This window comes from Thermobia domestica, unplaced genomic scaffold, assembly GCF_964235325.1.
Source record: "Thermobia domestica unplaced genomic scaffold, izTheDome1.hap1.1 HAP1_SCAFFOLD_153, whole genome shotgun sequence".
Lineage (NCBI taxonomy): Eukaryota > Metazoa > Arthropoda > Insecta > Zygentoma > Lepismatidae > Thermobia > Thermobia domestica.
In genome coordinates this window covers 400,749-425,674 of record NW_027655899.1, presented here as the reverse complement: position 1 = coordinate 425,674, position 24,926 = coordinate 400,749, and the positions used below count along the sequence as shown (strand labels likewise).

The following is a 24,926-nucleotide window of genomic DNA, read 5'->3' as shown; positions in this document are numbered from 1 at the left end:
GAAAATATGATGAGGTGAGCGCATGGTGAAACAGTTATACAATGTATGATGGAAAATATTTCTCTAAAAATCACATCGAATCCTGAATCAGTACTTTCGTGAAGAGATATCATGTCAAAACTGACCAGTATGTTGTCTGGAGATAAACGTATTTTCTTCAAGATCGCTGCAAATTGTGTGGAGTTCTTCATATGGTGCTCCCACTGGCCGACCAATGGTTGTAGAAAAGACGTTAAATATTTTGTTAGATGGAGGGTGGGCTTCCTATTACGCTGACGATACGAATCAGTGCGGCACCAGTTTTATTTATCTTGGATAACTCATACACAGGGGGCTTGAAAAGAGTTGCTTGTATACTTCTGCTAGTTTCTACTATTCAGAAGAGTAATGGCGTTTAATATAACCACTCGAACTTGTTTTGTTTCTTGTTTTTCTCTATATTAGATGAATCTATAATGTCAAACGTCTCTGTATTATAAGTATAGTAGCAATTCACTCTTCTTATGCATTTACCACACTACGTTATATATTGCGCATTAGTAATCATGTTGAAGCCAAGCAATGCAGTCCGTAACATAATGTTTCGAGCTCTAAAACAATCTTCACTCAGTTCATTATTGTCTATACCCCACGCTACTTATATGCATTTCTTCTATACTTTTTTTTTTTTTTTTTTTTTTTTTAAGCACTTATGTCGTTTACTGAAGTTCTGTCTTCTCAGATAGTAAAATCACAACTACGCTAACGAATATCTAAATACATAATAAACACTACTTACTAATTCAGCACCATACTGCAGAAGCAAGTCGGCTACGTCCGTATGACCATTTTCACATGCGTACGTTAACGCTGTATCACCAGTTTGCGTTTGAGCACGCACGTTCGCACCTGCTTCCAGAAGATATCTATAAAAAGAAACAAATAAGAAAGAATGTAATAATGTATCATGAAAATTACATTTTCCATATTATCCTCAGGGTAACAGCGCAAAATTTTCCGTAATGGGTATGAACATTCAAACTAAAAACTAAGTAATATTCGTACTTTTTAATTTACACTGTCATGCTATGTACTATAAAGTTCTCTTGTTATGTTTCTCATTTCCTTCTTCTCCCTTATAATTCTTCTTACTTCCGACAATTTGTTAAACGTCAATATCAACCTATCAGGGCCCATGAAGCGGGATTATTTTGCAGTAAATTCGAACAATATTTTACGGCTGTTTAGTACAAACAAAGCAAGCTAGGAGCCATAAATCATTATCTGCTATCGTTAGGGGACACACATGATTACTTTGGCATCAGAGTTGGGATGACTGTGTGTCATTTTCCCGCCTCTTCTGATTTCTCAGTTTCTGGAAAAGCTGCTGTAACTCAAAGGCTGAATGAACTGTGTAGATCATGCTTCGATATTGTTTTTAAGTTAACCAAGTTTGTAAAATATGCAATAGCTGTGGAATTTTAGTTCACTACTCGCACTTAATGTAAAGCAGATAACACTATAGATTAGTGAATGAACGTACAGACGGATTTTACTGTATAATACTCTTATAACTACAAGGGGGAGTAGCCATCGAAGTATATTTTTCTCTTAATCACTTCGTCAGATGATGAATGATATCAAAATAATCAGCACAAAAGCTAATAAAATTTTCGAAACTGTTATTAACATTTAAATACAATATCAAAAGACTGCACATCATCATCCGTATCAAAATGCTAGCTATTAGCAAAAACTGATTTGGCAAACTCTTGTAACGTTTACCCATGATGACATTTTTAATTCTAAAACGACATAACTTGCCATGTTGCCATGTATTTTAAAGATCATCCTGCATTAAAATATCGAAACAATTTGTAAAACTCACTAAACAAAGTATTCACTTTGCTTTCCAGTATCATATATTATTAAAAAAAAATAAAACAAAATTGCCCAAAACACCACACACATATATTATATTATTATTATTATTATTATTATTATTATTATTATTATTATTATTATTATTATTATTATTATTATTAATATCTGTGAAACAGTTTCGGCAATCTAACATTGCCTTCATCAGCCACGTCATGCTAACGAAGGCGATGTTACTACGTACACTCCCGAAACTGTTACATAGGTATTCTTAATATATATTTGGTACTTTGGTCGGTTTTGTTTTATTAATACTGTGAATATTTCCAAAGCTACACTGTGTATGATGAACAAGATACATATTTAAAAAGAAATCGAATTTTTGCTGACAGCTGTAAGCACTGTCAAGGCACAGGTCTGAATTGTGCAACTATATAACTTACGAAGTTCTTTGACAATTAATGCAAGTAATTTATATTATTTACTTACCTAACTAAATCTAAATGACCTTCCTGCGCTGCCTCCATGAGTGGCGTTGATGCCCCTAATTCAATATCAGCACCTGCTTTTATAAGAAAATCAGCAACTTCTAAGAAGCCACCACAACACGCCAGCGTAAGAGCAGTTTCTTGAGTCTCTTCCGTCTGAGCGTTGATGTTAGCACCTTAAAAGAAAAATGGTACACGTAAGCACAGAACTTAATATTACCCTACAAATGGTAAATTGCCAAGGTCTAAGGCGGGAATACTGAAGGTAAAATTAGTTGAAATTCAAATAGCATGAAAAGAATTATATTCGCCATATCTGTGAAATTTACAAAATAAAGCTTTACAGGTTCTTCCATCAGTTACTTCACTCGTAACAAATATTTTAGCCAATAATAATACAGATGGTGATCAGAAAAATGGAAACATCTGTAGATGGCAACACGTCAGATGTATGGGTTGGCAGTGGTGTCGCGCCCGCAGCGCCGGACCGCTGGTGGTGGTGTTAGGTCGGTCTCCATACTACGTGTCCAGTGGCTGCAGCAGACGGAGGTAGTGTAAAATGGGAGACCTCTCAGATTTTCAAAGAGGGCAAATTGTTGGTGCGCAGTTATGTGGAGTGAGTGTGACGGCAGTGGCTACTGTGTTAGGTGTGTCGCGTGGGACAGTGTCGAAGTGATGACGGCCTACACAACACACGGGAAAACCACATCGGGGAAGCGAAACAGTGGGCGGAAGAAAATCATGAGTGACAGGTCACGCAGGGTATTAAAACGCATTGTCACGCAGAACCGTCGTGCCACTGAGGAGCAAGTGACGGAGGAACTCAATCAGCACCTTCCCCACCCTGTTTCGACAATCACAGTCCGCCGCGAATTACATGACATGAACTTACGGGATCGTGTTGCACGGGCCAAACCGCTCATCAGGGACCATAATGCTTTCGCACGCCGCAAATGGTGCCGCGACCATGCAACTTGGACCGTTGAGGACTGGAAACGTGTGACATGGTCGGATGAGTCATCCTTCACCCTATTCCCAACCACGGGCCGTGTTTATGTGTGGAGAACGCCCAAAGAAGCTTATGATCTGCAGTGTCTACGCCCAACTGTGAAACATGGCGGCGGCTCGGTGATGCTGTGGGCCGCCATATCATGGTTTTCATTGGGTTCTGTGGTCACACTTAGCGGACGAATCACTGCCAACGATTATGTCGCAATTTTAGGAGACCACTTGCATCCTATGGTCCGGATGTTGTTCCCGGACAATGAGGCCATCTTCCAGGATGATAATGCACCCATTCACACAGCTGGCGTTGTTGCAGCGTGGTTTGAGGAACATCGGGATGAAGTTCAACACCTCCCCTGGCCCGCCCAATCCCCAGATCTCAACATAATTGAACATCTGTGGTCCGTCTTGGAAACACGACTCCGGCGACGATTTCCACCTCCATCCTCTCTCACAGAACTGGCCGATGCCCTGCACGAGGAATGGTGTAAAATTCCACTTGCTACCATTCACGACCTCTATGCCTCCATCCCACGTCGCATCAAGGCTGTTCTGAAGGCGAAAGGTGGCCCGACACCATATTAATCTGGTAAGTTGCAATTTCGTACAGGTGTTTCCATTTTTCTGATCACCATCTGTATGTCAAACTGTTAATTTCTGCTAGACTATTTCGACTACTTCAAGTTTCGATTAATTTATATAATTTAAATGATGATTACCGACTGGACATGAACCTTTTATTTTTTTCCTCTCCTGAAAACGAGTTATGAAGAGATTTGAATTTTATTTATTTGTTGTTATTTTGTTTTTAAGGCAACATGGAATTGTGGACTTAAGTGAGATTAAACAGCGTTCTGATTCTATGTAAAAAGTGAATGAAGTGCTTAATACAATCTGAAACTGCGAAAATATACAGTACATCAAACGTTGTAATATATAACCCAAGATAAGATTAAATGTATAAACAACAAGCGCCTAAAATCCATAAATGATATAGAAAGAATCCATTTATTTACAATCATTACACGCATATCCTGCCTATTGTTGGAATATCTTCGAGACCCTCTAAAGTTGTTAATGTTTTGATGTTGTTCCCATACAGGTATACAGAAGTTATTACAAGATGCTCTCTATAATTGCGGTATCCATAGTGGGAGAAACGCATATGAGTTGCGGTTTTCGGAAGGCGCAACGTATATCAGTATCCTAGGAACACACGATGGCTCAGAGAACACACGTGAATGATGTAATGCGCGGTCGACCATCGGAGGACAAGAAATGGGGCAAAGTCAATAGGCTAGGCCTTTGAATGTTCCTCGAAGTATTGTGTTGCAACTGTGGAATCGGTTTCTGGCTGGTGAAAACATCGAAGAGAAATATTGTAGGAATCACCGACGTGTAACAATGCCACGTGAGGTTCATTATCTGGTCTTAAATGCTTGACTACGTCTAACGATTACAGCAGATACAGTAGCTCAAGACTTTCCAGCTGCCTGAAACAAACGTATCACGTCAAACTGTATCCCGGCGGTTGCACGAATGCACACTGTATGCACGCCAACCTACTAGGCCCTCACAAGACAGCAGCGCCAGTCACGCCTGCAGTGGTATATAGCCTATAGTAGGGTGGAGAGAAAAAGGTTGAAATTTTTGAAAAGTTACCTGATGAAGAAATCGCATTAGGTGTCAAAAGTTGTGTATTGATTAATGTAAGACTTATGATTTATTTCAAAATTTTTACGGCTAATCTTCACTCTCTGAAAGGGCAACACAATTTAATTTTATTGGCGCTTGCTGTAGTGTAACATTTCCGTACGTTTCTTCGTAGCATGTGAATGGATTTGGGTTGAGTATGGTTAGTCGTAATCAGTCGGAGGAACAGTGGAGGGTTTTTTAGTATTACATTGATTTGTTATACACTTATTTGTACATTATTTATTTTGGAAAATTTATAATGATATGATTACAAAAAAATCATGAAAATAGTAAATATTATTACAAGCTATTCATTTGTTTAATGAAGTTGTACTAGGTGCTTGGAGTTGTGTATTAACTAACAGAATAACTGTATTTTATGTCTCACAATTTTCGCACTTTATCTTCACTGCCCCCAAGGGCCTTAAAATTTGCATCTTTTAATGGTAAATTTTCAAATTGGCTGGAACACTGAAATCGCATTATACTAGTAATGACTAGTATAATATGCGTGATTTCTTTAAAAATATAGTTAAATTTTCTTTATAGCACTCGCAATATTTCTTATTTGCCAGTTCTATATTTCTTATGATGTTCATATTATATTATATTAATATTTATAACCGATCCATACGTATATTCAACAGCAAGAAATATAAATCGAGGAAACCATAATTAAACAATAACAACAACAATAATAATGAATGTGTGTAGGGAACTAGTAAATAAGTGAAAAGAACAATATAAGAAGGATAAGACCATGAGAAAAAATATAACAACAGGTTTTAGAAAAACACAAATAATGTAAGAAGTCTATTATCAGACAAATCAAATTTCTTCTTCTTCTAGCACAAAAAATACATATTCAGTTTTTTTTCTTTTCTTTCTTCGTATTTATGAAATTAATTTTAAAAATGTATCTCTTCATGGTGGACTGGCTCCATGAAGAGAACGGTGGCACAGTTGTTGGGAAGGCGTCATACCAATCACTCGGTATCATGTCTTTTATAGATGCTCTTAGACACATTAGGCCTTATGCAGAGTCGTTTTGACGTATGATTAGCGCCATACTAAAGGCCTGACTACTGCAGGAAACATGTTAGTTGAACTCTTTAGTATGGCACTAATCACGCAACAAAATGACTCTGCATAAGCCCCATTACGTCTATTACCAGATATGATATTAACTATAATGTAAGACAAAATTAAAATAAAAATACTTCGAACAAAAACCTAAATGAGTCTTTCTTTCATTTAAGATTTACAAACATTACTATCATGGCTTCTTATATAACAAACGGTTGGCTTACAGAACAGCATGACGAAAACTACCATCACGAGTTAGAGCCTTAGAACATCCCTAGTTACTCCATCATATTCTTATTCAAAGATTACATATTTTCAACTGCGAAAATATGTATTCTCTGAAAAAAGAAAAAAAAAAAAGAACCTATTTGCTCAAAAATTCCTAAAATTGCATTTTCAGGAGTCTATTTTCATAATTTTCCGGGAGAGGTCCCCCCGATAAGTGAATACATATCAGTGAATTGTCTTAGAAACCCTCATAAATCTGATGTAAGCATTTCAGTATGAACGAGACTCTTTTGGATTCTGTAAATACCGTATTTACGCGATTCTGACGCACTTTTTTGTCGACTTTTTTCTCCTTCCAAAATCAAGGTGCGTCTTAGATTTGAGTTACGCAAATTTAGGAAATATTAGATGCAGTTTTGCCAAAAACTGCTAATCCCGTTAGTCATTATTCTGTGAAGAATGTGTATTTTGTGTATATTTGGTCATCAAAAGCGGAAGAATTGAAAAAGATAGTGACGCCAATCAGGAAACATGATGAGCAGTAACGTGTCACTGTTGTTTTTGCTAGTGTATTTCTCTGTTATAAAGTTAGGGTCTAACAAATACTGTTGAATTTGTTTATCAATCTGGTCCAGTATTCCTAATGGAATAAGTAAGGAACGGTGATGAAATGAAGCGCTTTTATCTATCCACATTTTATGTTCACATCCCCTAAAATAACCAACGTCTTCTGGACTGTATGAGAATACATCTCTGTATTTGTACAAGTTGTATACAGCGATTATTTGGTGTTCCAACACGTGAGGATTTATATCAAAGAGATCAATGTTGAAATTTTGGCAGTTTTCTTTAATAGTTCCCGAATTTCTTCTTGTGTTCGAAGCTGATTTTTTTTTTCTTCTTAACCTATTTTAAAACAAAAATTCTGTATATGCCACTGGAGTTCATTTATTAAGGTAATAATACGTGACGTAGGATTTGAAATTAATAACGTAGGCCGTTAGTTGGAACTTTCATTGTTATTGTTTGAAACTCCTATCCGTCTAGTAATGTTTGGAGAGGAGACAATAAAAGAATGCTGAGTCTTGATTTTCCTTCTGAATTTAAACTGGATAGTAGAAATGCGCTTTTGCTGGTATATTAACTTTACGTGATGTGAAGCTATGTACACTCATGTTCAAAATGATTGTCACATATCTTTAACTGTCTTCTTGTAACAATATAATTTGATAATGATTTTGCAGGGTACTTTTAATACTATGTGTATAATCGGGAAATGTATATTTGTTGTAAATTTCATAGCAAAAGAATTATAAATACGAAAATTAGAATGAGTACAACAAAATGTTGCTGAATCGACAAGTTTTATTTTCGTTATATTGTTGTTCTTTATTGCTCTTTTGACATGAAATTTGCCACACATACGTCTTTGGCGATTATACACATAATAACATTATAAGAAATATCGGGCGAATTCGTTAGCAAATTATATTCCTATAACAACATATTTATAGACATGCGACAATAATTTTGGACACTAGTGTACATCCGCTTGCAGTTGCGTGTACAGTAACCTTTCTTCCGTCTTTCTATGTTCTTGTGGAAAAGTGGGTTTCCTTGGATTTTTGTATAGAGATACGGAATTACGCTGTAGGTCGATTTTACAAAGAAGTCGAGAAAGGACGTCAGGCCCTTTCGTTACCATATGGTTACAAAATAATCAAACTTGTCTAGCGTGAACGCTAATTCAATATTCCGTTGTTGGTCATTGTTAACATATAGCTGCACTTTTCCGCTTCGTACGCTGACTCGTGCTGACACCTTGTAGTCAGTTCGGGTAAATTTACGCGGGAAAGATGTGTTGTGTTTGTTAGTAGAAGCCAGAATTCACAGATGGTGAAGAGGAAATATTCCTGGTTGTTAGGTAAGTAGCAGTAATTTTGTTTTGCTGGCTTCTAGTTGTTTATAAAGGCTAACTGAAAGATTTTAAATTCAATTTTATCAATTATATCAATTTATGAGTACGTTTGGTGCTGTTAAACCTAGCGTAACCATATGGTTACATTGTTCAATGAGGAAATAAAATTATATTATTTATTGAGCTGTATTCTTTGCGATTTTATGTACAAGGGTATTTACTGAACTGTTGATATTCATATATGAAAGAAATGTTTTATGTCTTTACTCTGTGAAATTTTACATATTGCAGTTTGGTTCATCAATTTGTTTCATAAAAGCTTGTCCATTTTCATTTTCAGCTTTCGTAAATCCAGTGAACTGTGATCAGGGGCGTTGTTAGTGAAGGTTTGTGGGTATTACACCATTTCTAATAATACTTTTATATAGGATATCGTTAAATGTAAATGTGTTTTAGGTACAATTTATGTACCCTTTTTTTACCCAGATCTATCCTGAACGCTGATCTATGAGAAATATATTTTTAGCTTAGTGACTTATTATACTTTTTAGTTTGTTCATTTCAGAGTTCAGTTCGTCGTCGCTCAAAATGGATGGGGAAGGTATCTCGGTCAACATGTTTTACGAAAAAGTCTTAAGGAACAACAGCTGTCATACCCGATGAAGACCTAAGTTCCAGTGATTTTGATCAAGATTATGTACCTGACAGTGAGGTATGAGGCGCCTATATATGTTTATGCATCTCGTAGAAGTATTCTGCTGTTGCAAATTATCTTTGTGTTGCTGCTAAATTCAAGCATATTATATGCTTGATATTGAATATAAATTTCAAAACTACTAGTACAAAAAAATCGATAAAAACCCTTCCCTTTTTGTTTCCTACATTTTCACTATTGTCGTCCATTGGCGTAATATCTATAACTTGCTACTGGTACTTTCAGTAAATTCTATGTAACATAATACAATTCTAAATCACGTTCTTTGAATCGAAATATTTACCAAAATCCATTTCATGTTTGAAGGTTTTACTTCATAAAAAGACAATGGAAAAATATCTGATTTAGAATAATTTTACCTTTGTTTCTTTTTTCAGAAAAATAGCATTCCAAAAGGTCTTACATCTCTACCGGATGACATAACCGATTCTGATGCTGACTCCAAAGTTTCAAAGAGAAAATGCATGTTTAGTGCCCAGCCACTATCAAACGATAAAACAAATATATAGGGGCAGTGGATAAATCAAATATACTAACTGAAATTTATCGTACAATGAAAGCCAAACATTGGTACCTCAGAATCTTCGGCTACATCCTAGACTTGGCTGTAGTAAACAGCTTGTTGATATGCAGGAGAGACCGTAAAATGGTTCAAGAATTACATTTACAGTTGAAGGTATATCGTTCTGATATTGTCTTCGCACTTGCTACGTATGGGAAACCGAAGAGAGGATGGTCCTCTGTAGAATCGACAATGGAACCGCAAGGAAAGACACTTCGACCACTGAAAAGTTTGCCAGGGTAATGACATTACAACAGATAATATAGCCCACTGGCCTATCCATACGTCTAAAGGAAGGTGCCGGTTTAGAAATATGGTACTAGTCGAATTACGTGCATGAAATGTGATGCAAGGTCTGAAAATTTTATTATATGGTAAAGAAATATGTCCATAAGCACTACATTACAGTGCGAGAAAATATCCAATACCATAACCATTATCTGTAATTTATTTAGTCCAAATAAATACACTGTCATTTTTATACTAACTTGCACACAAAAAAGTCACCATCTTTTCTTGACAAGTGGCTGTAAGTTGTAATTATATGCCTCAGACATTTGATAACATAACTATTTAGAAGTTGTGACACAAAAGTATTGTTTGTAATTAAACACGGTTTAAAATATATTCAGTAGTTTGCAACTGGCCTCTTATTTCAATTTACTATCGTACTGCTCTAGTAGAAGTGGTTTTTACATAACAAGCACACCATATTGACAAATGTTACCATATGGTTACACCTATGAATACAAGCATATTGTGCAATGTAATCATACGGTAACAATTCATAACTCGAACAGTTTTCGCGGGAGCTTTTCCAAAATCAGTAGAGATGATACAGAGTGCCTACATTATCATCCTGTAGAAGTTTGAGATTTTTTGGTCAACTGTAAGTCATAGTGAACAGTAAAGGATTACAATCACCATCTATGATGCACAAGTAGTGTGAAAAAGAAGTATTTTCAACCTTGAGTTTAATAAAAGCTACGTGCCTCAGAATAACGACTTTATTAATGATGCCGCTTATGCGTGTCTCGAATGGTATTAATTTTCAATTTCAAGATAATCCTTACGAGACCACATGGACAGGGACGACTCAGTGTCAATCATCACTGGCAGATTGTTTGAATCCGCCTTAACGCTGAATAATAATACTTTATTATTTTCGGTCTCTAAATCGGCGTGCTCTCTCCAATCGCAGGTCGCTTGAATAAAGAAATTATTATCCATGGAGTTGCAAATTTCTGTTGTTAAGCGTGTGGTCTGGATATGCTGATCGTTGATATTCTGTGACAGTGGTTCTTGGTGTTGCTCGCGCTGACTGTTCTTGGATGACTTGCTAGGCTTGACTACGCCCTGCGAGTCCGCCTATGCGTTTACCGAGTTGGAATTTTGAGTATTATTCCAACAAGAAGATGCACTATGATTCCTTTTGTAACAGATAGCACATACAGATATCTTGTCGCTCTTCTTGAAATTGTTATTCTGCTGATCTCTGCGATTGCATTTTCCATTGTTTTCCTTACTGGTTCTTTATTGCCCGTTTTTCTGACAATGCTTCCCTTCATTATTGCAACTAAAATTATTTTTCATGGCATTTTGTGCGACCATTAATGAAAGCTCGGTCATTTAATTTGCTGATATTATTAGATCGGTATGGGGTGGTTGTGAGGACAGATTTTGACTTATTTGGTAGAGATTTAATTTGGAAACTTCAGGTACTTCTGGTTGACTGGAAGTTGACTGTGGTGGGGAAACGTTCTGCAGTAGCGGTGCAGAGGGTTAAAGTTGAGTATTGCGTTTGCGAATATTTAGGTACAAGTTGTGGGTTACACAGTAATGATGGGCTATTGTGTGTGGGTTGGTATTGAAGAATTAGGAACGCAGGATTGTTAAGTTCCCTTAAAGTATATGGTGATGGGCAGTGGGATTGGCCGTAAAAAGAATGAATCGCCTGTGACTTTTCCGCGTAATACCTGTTCTTCATTAAGTTCTGGACCGCTCCTAAAGAATGGAGGGACTTTACTAGTTGCTGTACTGTTTGCAAAGAGTTAAGAGCTATTTCCTGAAAGAAGTTTCGTTGTAACCCTAATGATAGAAAGTGAATCTTCTATTCTTCCATTTAAGCTGCCTAATTGTACTTAATTTCCTTAGAAAGTATGTATCATTTGGCTCATTTTCGCTCTGTTGAATTTGAAAAATTTCTAATTCTGCTTTATAAACTAGTAGCTTCAGACAGCACAATGCAATTTTTTTAAGTTGTTCGTAATTAAGATTGTTAAACTGATTTTGACTTTCTAATTGCAATACCAAATCAAGAGCTACAGCCTGCAAATTAGGATGGGCCGAAAAAAACTTTTTTGGGAATTTCGATTGGCCGGTTGCGGAAAAGTTGCCTCATGTCAGTCCAGTAGTCTACACAGAAAATTTGGATTTTTTTGGTCATCCTCTTCCTTTGCCTCATGGGACTTCAATATCTTATAGCTGCAGCTATGCAATCCGCACGACACTACGAAGAAAATTGTGCTGCACAGCTATAACCTTTGGTTCTTTTTCATACTGAAGCACTCTAAGGCTGAATATAAAACGCAAGATAAAAGTGAGATGCAATATTGTTCCTATGTGGTTAAAAATTATAATCAATTAGACGAAAAACTGTATTTTTATGTTTCAATTTATATTCTTCATATACAGTGTGAAAAATATGTTGTCAACCTTACATTGCAGCTTTTTTCACGTTTATCGTGAACAATTTCTCTTAAACCTGTTATATTATAAAGAAATCTTTAAACGAGTAATCTAACATCAAGTAATTTTGAAATCGGCTGTGCTATAATAGAAAATATATTACCTACAACGTAGTACACGACTATAATAATAATTGTAAAGCATTGTTTTATAATAAGTCGGAAACATTATAATTGTATACACAGTCCTGCGGCCTGTGTGTTTCGGCGCTGGACTGACCTGACAAAATGGTGTTAAAACATTTCAGTAATGATCAGCAATACTTTTTGGACATTTGACGAGCCGTTTCAGGTTTGTGTCCGCCAGACATTCTGAAGGAAAAGCCTGGACCAATTATCATATCCCGATGGTTAATGACAGCAGCTCGCATTCTCCAATTATATATTTGCACCGAACATCCCGAAGAAGCATTTCGTTGACTTGCACGGTATGTCAGCAAAGTATTTACACAAATTTTATTTTGAAATAAAGCGAAATTCTTCTCTCACACCAACGGGACCAGACACTTGTGGCTACTCGCTCGATCTGCATCCTTTCTTCCAGAGGAATTAAGAAGAATCCTGTATGTTGTGATTAGCTGCAGCGTTTACTTTGCCTATCCGGAAAACTTGTTGTTGGCAACGATCATCGACAGGAATCAGAACCTCCAAGTTTTAGGAAGAAGAAGAAATAAATAAAAAAAAAAGTATGGACAAAGAAAGAGATCAAGTCTACTGAATTTGTTCCGACAGTAAACTAACGCAAGTAAATATCATGAGATGATCGATTGTTTCTCAACGGATTTCACCAAGCGAACATTAACAAGAGAATTTTCTTCGAGCCAGATAGAAGAAAATATTATAACGATGGCTACAGCTTCTGAGGAAATTAGATGTTTTTCGTGCCATACGCAAGCGGTGGGGAGGATGATAAAACTAGTTACAGAAGCGTCAGCATTAGTGTGTGGAGCGGACAGAAGAGAAGGCTTTATTATGGCAAAATTAGTCTCTCGAAGAAAAAAATGCAAAAAATTGAACTCCCAGGACGGCTATCAAATGTAAATGAACCAAAAACGGAAGCAAGTGGGTGGGCAGGTAGAACTCAATTTGGAACCACCTCCTCGTAGTGGGTTCTGGGAAGTTTCTGTGTATATGCCAAGACGAGCTAAAAGATAAAAGGGAAAGTCTATCAACAATTTTTCATGACCTATATTCATAATGTGTTTTGAAAATATCAATACAATTTCTTCGTCTAATTGATTATAATTTTTAACCACATAGGAACAATATTGCATCTCACTTTTATCTTGCGTTTTATATTCAGCCTCAGAATGCTTCAATGTGAAAAAGAACCAAAGGTTATAGCTGTGCAGCACAATTTTCTTCGTAGTGTCGTGCGGGTTGCATAGCCGCAGCTATAAAAATATTCAAGTCCGATGAGGCAAAGGAAGGGGTTGACTAAAGAAATCCAAATTGTGTGTGTTGACTACCACTAACTCCAGGCAACTTTTCCGCAACCCAGCCAATCGAAATTCCGAAAAAAAGTTTTTTTCGACCCACCGTACTGCAAGTACATCGATAAAATTTCCTTTTTCTTTTCGGGTCACCACGATTGGAGTATGGCTAAGTGATCAAGTTTCATGAAAAATCGATCAGGATCGTCTAAAGTATGACCGGAATACCTTGTTAAATGGGGCATGTTAACAGGTAGTCGAGAGCCTGCTTCTGCCATATTGCCTTCGTTATCTATGTACGTGTTCTTGCCTCAACGAGTTATCGGTATAAATACCTGCCAGCTAAACGAATCAATTGGTCCTGTTCTAAAGAAGTGTTATAGGAACGCAGCAATGATTCTGGACAATTCTGATATTGTTTCTGTAACACTCTATCTTATTGAATGCAGTGACCACCTAGATTTATGAACTGGTAGCATAAAAGTATAACGTGGAAATGCTGAAGCTCGTAAACAGACGCCATAAATTATAATAATTAGAGACCGGATGTTTAGGCACTAAAAACCTAGAAAATAGGCAGGCAAATAGGCACTAAAAATTTAAAAAATAGGCAGTAAAATAGGCACTAAAATGTAGCTCGAAATAATGAATATAAATACTCAATACCATTAAAAAATAGATTCAAGTCATAAATAATGCTCAAAGAATATAGAAACATACTTTTTTGTCAATATTTTCTTTTATTGTATATATAAAAACGAAGCTTGTTATGCATTCCATATATACTGGGTGAACCTGGAAGATGTGCACATACTTCGGGAGGTGATTCGTGACATCAAAAGAATACAAAGAGTCCTCTTGCAAGTTGTGGAATTCCGCGTCGTATACGAGTGACAGGGGGGGAACAATTTGGAATCGAAAATCGAATCCTGACAATTGGAGCGAGACATAAAAGTGTGAACATACTTTGGGAGGTGATTCGTGACATTCAAGAGGACTTTTTGTCTTCTTTTCATGTCACGAATCACCTCCCAATGTATGTGAACATCTATCTGTTCCATTCCAATTGTCAAGATTCGATTTTCGATTCCAAGTTGGCATCACTATCACTCGCACACGACACGGAATTCGACAAACTACAAGATGATTTTTTGTCTTCTTTTGATATTAAACACCTCGAAAGTATGTGCACATCTTTGAAGTTCACCCTGTGTAAACACAAGCACGTGTAACGTACCACGTGCTTCTGTTTACAAACATCTAATATACGTATATATGTATGTATTATTTATGTTATATAAATTATATTTTTTTCCAATGAAGGCTTATTTTGAAAAAAATGCATAGAATAGGCAACATTAGGCACTAAAGCAATTATTTAGGCAGTAAAGGTTGAAATAGGCAAAATAGGCAAAATAAAATTGGCTTAAATAGAAACTATAACCCCCTATATAAACTTTAAAACGTTATTTTTGATCATATCTTTAATATTAAAAAATAGGCATTTTGCCTAACATCCGGTCTCTAATAATAATAATTACATGGGCGCATGGGGGATATTCAAAATTAACAAAAAATTTGCTACTTACCAATGAATCCTCCTTTGAAAAATTTTAAAGATTTCGGAACTGTCAGCTGGTTCCTTCTTCAGTGGCAAGGTAAAAAGGATTAAAACGGAAAGGCGAAAAAAGGAGTCAAACCAGGAATACATACCACTATATAAATGTAACGTGCAAAACAGATCTTGAGATGAACAGAGCAGAATGAAAAAAGAATGAACCGAATAAAAAAGAATGTGGTGTCTATGTTAGGCCACTATTGCCAGATCCAAAGTATGCATCAAAGGTAGGTACCCAAGTTCGATCAATGTTGCCAGTATCAAGGTTCAATGCAGGTTTGTATTTATGAATAAAGAACGATTCTTTAATTTTCCGGTTTTTTTTTTAAATTATTATTATTATTTTGCTGAACCTATTACCTTAACCTGTTTTATATTATGTGAATGTTGTTTTAGATTAAGCGCAAAACCCGACATGCCTTCTTCTTGTGACTTTTTTGATTGTCTAACATGTTCCTTCACACGCGTGTTAATATTATGTTTAGAAATCACATTCGGAATGGACGCGGTAAATACCTGCCTTATTTAATGGATCGACAAAAATAGCTTTTAAATCCAGTGAGATGTTTTTGTAAACTTTTGGGGGTAATACTTGAACCAGATGTTATGCTTTGCAAGAATACGTTGAATTTTTGTTGAAAGTTGTGGAAAATAAGGAATTCTAATCCAAGTTCTTGCTTCTTTGGAAGTTACTGTTTTGGGGACTTGCAGCGATCTACGTGTTTGATTAAACCATTTTTGTAAAAATACACAGCTTATAACCGTTTTTGACGGTCACAAATTAATAATGCTCTACGAAAGAAGTTCTTCCAAATATTGGCCTTGTACATTGGCGGATGAGCTGACTGTTGATGTATGTAAGTAGTGCCTGCATTGGGTTTTCGGTATACTTTTGTAATCAATTTATTATGTGATCGGGTAATCAATAGGTCTAGAAATGGAAGGCCGTTATCAGATTCACGTTTAAGGATGAATTTCAGTCTAGGATGCTGATTGTTGAATTGTTCAAATATTTGTGTAAGTATATTGTCGTCACGAACAAGTAGTAGAATATCATCAGCATAACGGAAATATCTAACGTATTTAAATGTGTCCTGCCGTAAAATAGACGATTCAATCTGATTTAAAACGATATTTGACAATATTGGGGATAATGTGTTACCCATGGCTAAGCCATCATTCTGAGAAAAGTAATGATCTTTAAATTGGAATATATTAGTGTTAAACAAACCTCAGTAATTGTAATAAAAAACTAGTTTCATAGGTAGAAGAGCCATTTTGTAATAACCAGGATCGAGTACTATTGATAGTAAGTTCCAGTGGTATGGACGGATACGTATCAACAACGTCTATGGAGGCAAGTAAAATGGTATTGGCATTTACAAATGATGATAATTGTTGTTTTACGTCAAGACTGTTTTTTACAACATATTTAAAACCACTATTGTGACTGCTGAGTTTTTTATATAACCATTTTGATAGTAAATAAGCTGGATGATTGAAAGCTGATATTATCGGGCGAAGGGGGATGTCAGGCTTGTGCATCTTTGGTAGACCATAAATAATGGAAAGACTAGGTGCATGTATTTTTATCATATCTTTTTCAATGTCAGTTAAAAGTAGTGAAAAATCAATTGTCGACTGTACTTTCTTAATAGCCTGTGGTAACAGATTACAGGAATATGAAACAAAATTACATTTCTCTGCTATTTTTAAAATACCGGAAGCATATCTTTGCTTTGGCATAACAACATATTGGTTTTCTTTATGGTGATTGCGTGAAGTGAGGAAAGCTTCGGGTATGTAACAATTGTTTTTTCCAATATTGTGCTTTTTATTTTCTGTACCTAAATTGTTTTCATTTTCTGGATGACCCTCGTATTATTACTACTACGCAGTACTCTACGTATTACTATTATGAAGCAAACCAACCAAACATGAATTACACATTCAGCTGACCTGATGCATATTGCATTTACATAATAATGACGCTCACCTTGACTAAGAAGCAAAGCCACCATTTCTTCATGCCCTTCCCTTGCTGCTTCCATTAAAGGAGTGTAACCTTCATCATTTACTTCTTCTATTTTTGCGCCCCTTTCAATAAGCAACATTGCGAGGTCTACATGTCCACCGCAAGCAGCTAATGTAAGTGGCGACTCAAAGCTATCAGTTGGCATGTTCACCTGAAAAAATACATTCATATATTGTTTTAGAAAGTATTACATAATATACCAGATTCATAGATATGCAAAATTCACGAAATTTTATTTTAATAGTTTGCTCAATCGGTTTGCATTTGTCAAATTCGACTTATATAAGGCATTCCGAATCTAACAATCAATCAAATTCTATAATTACTGTCTTTCTTGTCCGATATTTCTTCCAATTTTATATTTCACATTATTAAAAAATAAAATAAAACTGAACATCATATCCTGTTATGCTCTAAACTACAACTACATAAAATTTTTGGTGTTTTCAAACTCAATCTATTAACTTGTAGAAAAACTTTTCAACAAATGAACAACTAAAGCACCTTTGAAGAAATGTTTCACACAAGCTTTTCATCTTTTAAAAATATGCAGTAACTATTTCAATATTGTTATATGCCTGATATACTTTAATCCTTTAAAGGTAACATTGGTGCAAAATCACGCACCAATAAATAAATATTTCGAAGTAAATTACCATGTCACTGTCATTTGGTTTCAGCCTTTTCTTTATCTACTCTCTGCTCCTCCCATTCTTTCTGATACGCATTTTATTTTATAACTACCTCCTATTATTTCACGCTCAGACAATTTCCAGATTACTAAAGAGTGAAAACGCAGAGCTTAGCGAAAAAAGCGGATCACTGCTTTAGAATCATTTACTCTCCTTTGGACGCATTTTGCTAAGACGCTTATCTCTTAATACGCGCAACTTCATGTGGACAAAAGAGATTCAACTATTAATAAGAAAGGAGGGTGACCCTTGGTAATCAGAAATATACATGCTGAATATCCATTTGCTGAATATTTTAAAAATTGATCGGGACTTCATTTTATTCAGTTGTCTCTCAGTGTAAGGATCTTGTGTAAGCAAATAAACATATATCACCAAAAATGTGACAATATGTTATCAACCGTATAATTTCATAAAATAAAATCTACCTGACTTACTGGAAATTTCGCGTTTTTTGATGATATTTCTATCTAATACACATAAATCACTCCAAAAAGCATCTGCTAATACACACGTTATCATTTTATATAAGCATGATTATGCCCTATTTCTTACATTAATTAGACATGTAACGTCTTTGGTATGCCTGTAACAGCAGTTACGGTTTATTTATCCGATTTCTTCATTATATTGCCAAAATAACATAGTGCTTCAACTAGTTTCTCTCTACTTATCTAATGGCAAGCCACTCTCTTTTTTGTTTTTCTTTCTTTCTTTAGAAATTTCCCCAACTATTCTATTATGATTCATGTCCTGAATATTATCGAAGCAATCAACAGTCAACATCTAACAAATATTGCTTTATAAAAGGAATTCTTTCCGGCTATAACTCCGTCAATGTCACTAATGCATGTGCATTCACTGTCTCTAATATTGTCCCAAATTTACACTGCTCTCAGAGTATCCCTAAGCCTACAATGAAATCCTACTTTAAATACTGTTCTGATAGAACAATATTACATTTTGTTTCTTATGAGGTCTTTTCGTTGTCAAATATGACTTCACGATATTTCTGCTATACAGTATTTGTAGTCAAACACGTTTCATGCGTTTCTGATCAATCATGAAGTTCGATAACGATTGTTCTTTGGTTTCCCCATGATAATATTCACCAAAGAAATAAAGAAAAAAATATTAGTTCTGAATAAAATCCGCCAGTCCACTTCTATTACGTTTAGTTTGTTGTGTCGTAGCTGCTGGCTGGCTTTATTCCCTTTCTTTGCAATTTTGTGACAGTAAATGCGTGATATGTTACCTGATAGTACAGTTTATCTTTTAGAATTTTCCATCCTTAACCCTCACCCCATCTTCCTCTGCGTACAAGATGAGGTGCTGAGTCAAATATGAAAAGGAAAACTCTAGAAGCTGAATGACTGAAGCAATGATACAAGTGTTCAATTTCTAGAAGTCAAAACTTGTTTCTTACTTGTTACTTGTGCCTGCTATGTGTTCTATATAAATTCTGTAATATACTTCAAAGAAATGCTACAAATTTTAAAAACATTATTATTATATTATTAAACAAAAGTTTTATCGAGATAATATATCACTATAAATTACATTTCCAATAATTTTCTTCAGTTTTATATATTAGAAATTGTTTTATCATCAAGAAATATAAACTATATTTACCTGAGCTCCTGAGTCTAGAAGTAATCTTGCAACTTCTACGTGACCATCCATGGAAGCTTCCATCAAGGCTGTGTGCATTTCATCAGTTTTATGTTCCTATAAAAAGAAGGAAAAAAATGTATACTGAGTTATTGTAACGTCACTTGAAAGAATTGGAACAAAGGGAACGGAAAATTATTTTTATTTACTTTCCAGGAAACAGTGGAAACAATGAACAAACTACATAAGTACACTACAAACATTTTTGCTTAACGATGAATTAAATAGAGATGAGAACGAGTAGGGAGAAAATAAACATAAAAAAAAAGAATGAAAATAAATTTGAGAAGCATCTAAATGGGTGCCATGTTAAAATGCAGGGTCATGTGATCACGTGATGTCGGAAAGTAGATTAGGTTTAGTAGAGGAAGATAAAATTGGAAGGGTAGGTTGGTTGGTAGGAGTGCACCAGAGCGAAGGAATAATAACTGAAGATTTGAAAAGAATTGAAAATTAAAAATTAATAAAGAAATTAACATGGGTAATAAATAATACGAAAATATAAAAACAGATAAGAATGAGAGATAAGAGAGAACGAAAAGTACATGGAAAAAATGTTTGTAAATTATAAATAAAAAAGAAACTGGCAAAGATTAACAAAAATATTAGGAAACTGAGTGAGTGTAGTGAGGTAGGGCATTACAGACAGGGATACAGTTTACAGACAAGATGAAAATGTTTTTTAAGACATGTAAGTGAGGAATTTACGAGGAAGTCGTAGTGTAACGTATTCTTGTGGTAGGTAGGTTGAGGGATAAATAAATGGGAACCTGAGTGCTGCATGAGTATCGGTGAACGCTAGGTATATCTTTCTTTAATGTTCTTTTATTCCTTTTACCTCCACCTAATCTAATATTTTTTTAAGTACGTGAGTATATGTTGACTATTTTCTGGGAGTACGTTTTCTATTTCCCCTTCGTGATTAATAAAAAAAATGTACGAATTCAAGCTTCCCACTCTGACTGAATAACCTGTTTTAATCCTATTTTGTTACTCAATTAATACATGTGAAAACTACAAATAATCATGTCAGACTAAGATACAGCAGAATGTTTATCGTGATACAGATATTGGAATTTTCCAATATTAATGCTAAATTACACACATTATTAAGTTTTCTAATTACACCTGAAATTTAGGACGCTCTTATGTAATTTATTGCTTAAGCTGTAAATTGAAGAGTTACAAGATGTGTTTACCTGATCTGCTCCTGCCTCCAACAAGAAACGCACCATGTCTAGATGGCCCTTATAACACGCTAACGTCAAAGCTGACTCTTTGAATTCATTGGAATGGGTGTTAATTCCTGCGCCATGTTGCAACAGAATTTTAGCCACACCAACATGGCCTGCACTGGCAGCTTCCATCAAAGGTGTATGGCCATTTTCATTGTGGTCTTCCACATTTGCTCCACTTTCCAGCAATACCCGAACAACGTCTTCGTGACCTCCAGCACATGCATACATTAATGGTGTATTACCTAGAAGTAAATAAAAGTAATTAAAATAACATTAAGAAAACACAAGTTCACTTTTAACTACAACAATATTTCCTGCTACAAATCAAGGAAACAAAACAGTCTTACTGAAGACTAAAACATGATTACAATGAGTTCTCACTGGAATTGATGATCATCATCTTTATGTAAATGAGTTCGTACAAAAGCATACTGCCTTTTCGTTAAGAGATCAACACATAAATACGATAAATATACGAAAAGATTATAGAATTACTATATTGAAGATGTTTAAAATATAACGCAATTGGAAACGTGTCAGATGTCTGAATTGACACGGTCAGGTGGCGACCACGCGCCACGTTGTTAGTAGTATTGAGTTAGAGCAAACGCCGTACTATGTGAAGAGTAATAGAACCACAGTGAGCAATAAATTCAGCAGCAGTGACAGGGCAAAATGGGCTACTTCTGATTTTCAAAGAAGGCAATTTATTGGCCCTCGATAATGTGAAGTGAACATGACCAAAAGACAAGAGTATCACGAGGATTTAGAAAGTTTATATTTCTGGTGTATAATAACATGAAAAATAGTCAATTTCGTTCTTAGATGTTGGAGTTGAAACGACTTCCTTCACAGGGGAAAAACTAACATGATGTCACAATGAGTCATAAATTTGTCTGAAACCTCATTGTGGAATTGTTACTAAGTTCTTCCACTTTTACTAGAAATATTTTCGTTCGCTATTTTCAACACGTTTCATATATTCGTTCAACCAAAATTGGTAAATAGGAACTATTTATTTTTATATTTGTTTGTATATTTTGTTAAAATATCAATATATAACGCATACATAATCCAATGTCTTTTAGCTAAAGAAAGGGTGTAACTATGTATCGTGAAGAAAAATCTTACCTAGTTTCTGTTAAGGCATTTGAAGGTTCGATTTTCATATTGTCCAGTAGCTGACACCTTTTTTCCTCCTCTTTTCCTTCCAAAGTATCTCTTATAAGGCAATTCATCCTTGTAGAGGGTCCAAAAAATTTCTTTTCATTTTTCTTAACTTCAGTATGCTTATTTGCATTGGAACAGGACGTAATATTGAGGTCTCAAACATTCAGTAATAATAATAATAATAATAATAATAATAATAATAATAATAATAATAATAATAATACCTTTACGATTCTTTTCGTCTCGTCTGGATTCTCATCTCCAAAGCGAGACGATTTGAGTTAGCCTTGTACTGTCTCGAATGTAAAATGTTACGAGGGTCGGTTGATAAGTTCTCGGCCTGACCCCCTTCCGAATGTACTACCCTGATGTCATTGATGTCATGTGAAATGTTGATCTTTTATATGTTTAAGTATCAAATTTCACGATTCCACCATGAACGGTTTTTATTTTACAGGTAACTGAATGAACCATTGCGGAGCCAGATGTCAAATTCACCAGAGTAGTTGCGAGGTGTAATGAAGTTCTTCTTCCTGCAACAGAAGTCGCCCAAGGAAATCCATGGTTGAATGCTAGACACATTGAGTCGACAGTGCCCTTCATACTCCACCGTGGAGAAATGATGTGCGAACTTCAAGCATGGTGAATTTTCAACAGAAGATGGTGACAGGTGTGGCAGGCCAGTGTTGGTGTCAACTCCGGGAAAAGTGGACCAGATTCATGACCTGATTTCGAGCAACAGACGGATTTCGCTTCAGGAGATGGCTGGCAAAGTGCACATATCCAAAGAACGTGATGGGTCAATAACCCATGATCAGTTGGACATGCGCAAGCTTTCTGCGAAATGGATTCCGAAATGTTTGAACGCGGATCAGAAATGCGAACGTGTGAGATCATCGCAGGTGATTTTACGGCATTTTGCAAACTCCAAGGACGATTTTTTGAATCGGCTTGTAACCCAGGATGAAACGTGGTTGCATTACGTTGATCCGGAAACCAAACAGCAGTCATGCGAGTGGCGCCACTCAGGATTTCCAAGGTCCAAAAAATTCAAAACACAAAAGCCCGCAGGGAAGGTGCTTGCCTCAATATTCTGGGATAAGAATGGTGTTTTGCTCTCCGACTACCTTCCAAAGGGCCAAACCATAACTGCAGTCTTCTGGCTAAGGTAAAGGATGCTATTAAAGAAAAGCGCCGGGGAAAGTTGACACGAGGTGCCTTGATCTTGCAGGACAATGCTCCCGTCCACAAGGCTGGCAGAACAATGGATTTTCTGAGGGACCTAGGGTTTCAGTGCATTGTCCACCCACCTTACTCGCCAGATCTTGCCCATTCCAATTATTATCTGTTTCCAAAACTCAAAACAGCACTGAAAGGACAGAAATATCACAGTGATGAAGAGGTGATAACAGCTGCGGAAGTTTTTTTTTCAGACCTTGCGTTTTTATTATTATTATTATTATTTATATTAGGGGTTGGAGAAGTTGCAGCATCGAAGTGCCAAGTGTGCTGACCTTCGGGGGGACTATGTTGAATAGCCTCACACTTTCATGCCTACAGCTCAAGTCCTTCTGGGTCGGGCCGAGAACTTATCAGCGCACCCTCGTAAGTCTCATCCCGATTTTGTTTGGTTTGTTTTAGAATCGAGATGAGAAATTCCTCATGGGCAACATTAAACAAAACAGATTTTTTTTTTTCCTAATATCATGTTTCTGCTTGTAATGGTATGACCTGAGCGATAATAAGTTTCCAATTTTTAATCTTCTACGAGATAATTATTATTATTACTATTATCATTCCTGAAGATTTGATAGTTCAAGTATTGAAACATCCGAGTATTCAAATATTTGAATATAATAAAACGTGTGTCATCGCCGATCAATCGCCATCAAAATTCCTAAAGTTTAAAAAAAAAAAAAAATTGCCCGACGTGGATTTGATCCAAGAACCTCCAGATTACTGACCACGCGCCTTGACCGCTGAACCACGATCACTACGCTGTAAATGGTTCGTCTTTAGTCTCGTTACGTTAGGTTTCTTTGCCTCCGCTTGCAAAGTTGAATATAATTTTTCTTAGTTTCAAAAAGTATTTCGTATTTCTTTTATGATGATGTAAATTAATAATCTTCGGCAAAGTTTATATCAATAACATGAGTTGTTCTTAAACCTTTAGTTCATAAGTTTATTTCTTCTCCACACGAAACTACAGATATGACAGATTTAATTCTCATACTCTGCATTTGTTTCAAAGCAGTCGCCATTATCTGGTCAAAGACTTATGTCCGCCACGATACAATAACGAAATAAAATACGAGGGAAAGCCAAATTATTGTTACTCTCACTATGACGTAGAATTCGTGCTGATGTGTTGAAATGTCACACAATTGAAAGTTGGTATGTCATGAGAATTTATTTCATTACAAGCCCTGTTGAACTTGGATCAAAAGATAGGATCATGTTGGACGAAATTGAGTAATGAGTTGTGAATAGTTTCTTGTATTTAAAGGAAAGTGTCTGCATAAATCATCTAAGAAGAAATAGCAGCTGACTATAATGAGAAATGGCCACCATACAACTCTCTCAAACAATGAGAGAAAGAATTCAAATGCAAGTAGAAGTTTACAAGATGACCTAAGAAAAAGACATGCATACCTAACCATATAGGCAAGCTAAATTTGAACCGTGAGTAACTGAAGATAAACATGTGACTTGATTTCTTTGTTAAGGAGCTAAATATAATAGGAAATCGTGTACAACATTGTACA

The 24,926-nt window shown here is 35.8% G+C and overlaps 1 protein-coding gene across 3 annotated transcripts in view; it reads right to left on the bottom strand.

The window, feature by feature from the left end:
* Nucleotides 1-24,926, bottom strand: part of LOC145676470 (ankyrin repeat domain-containing protein 17-like) — a 151,530-nt gene that overhangs the window by 63,380 nt on the left and 63,224 nt on the right. For all 3 annotated transcript variants that reach the window (XM_081747272.1, XM_081747273.1, XM_081747274.1), the window contains exons 6-10: nucleotides 20,953-21,233; nucleotides 19,715-19,810; nucleotides 17,352-17,541; nucleotides 2,350-2,524; nucleotides 779-905 (exon numbers count right to left, since the gene is read on the bottom strand). In XM_081747272.1, coding sequence (XP_081603398.1) covers nucleotides 779-905; nucleotides 2,350-2,524; nucleotides 17,352-17,541; nucleotides 19,715-19,810; nucleotides 20,953-21,233 — 869 coding nt within the window. The remainder of the gene's footprint in view (nucleotides 1-778; nucleotides 906-2,349; nucleotides 2,525-17,351; nucleotides 17,542-19,714; nucleotides 19,811-20,952; nucleotides 21,234-24,926) is intronic.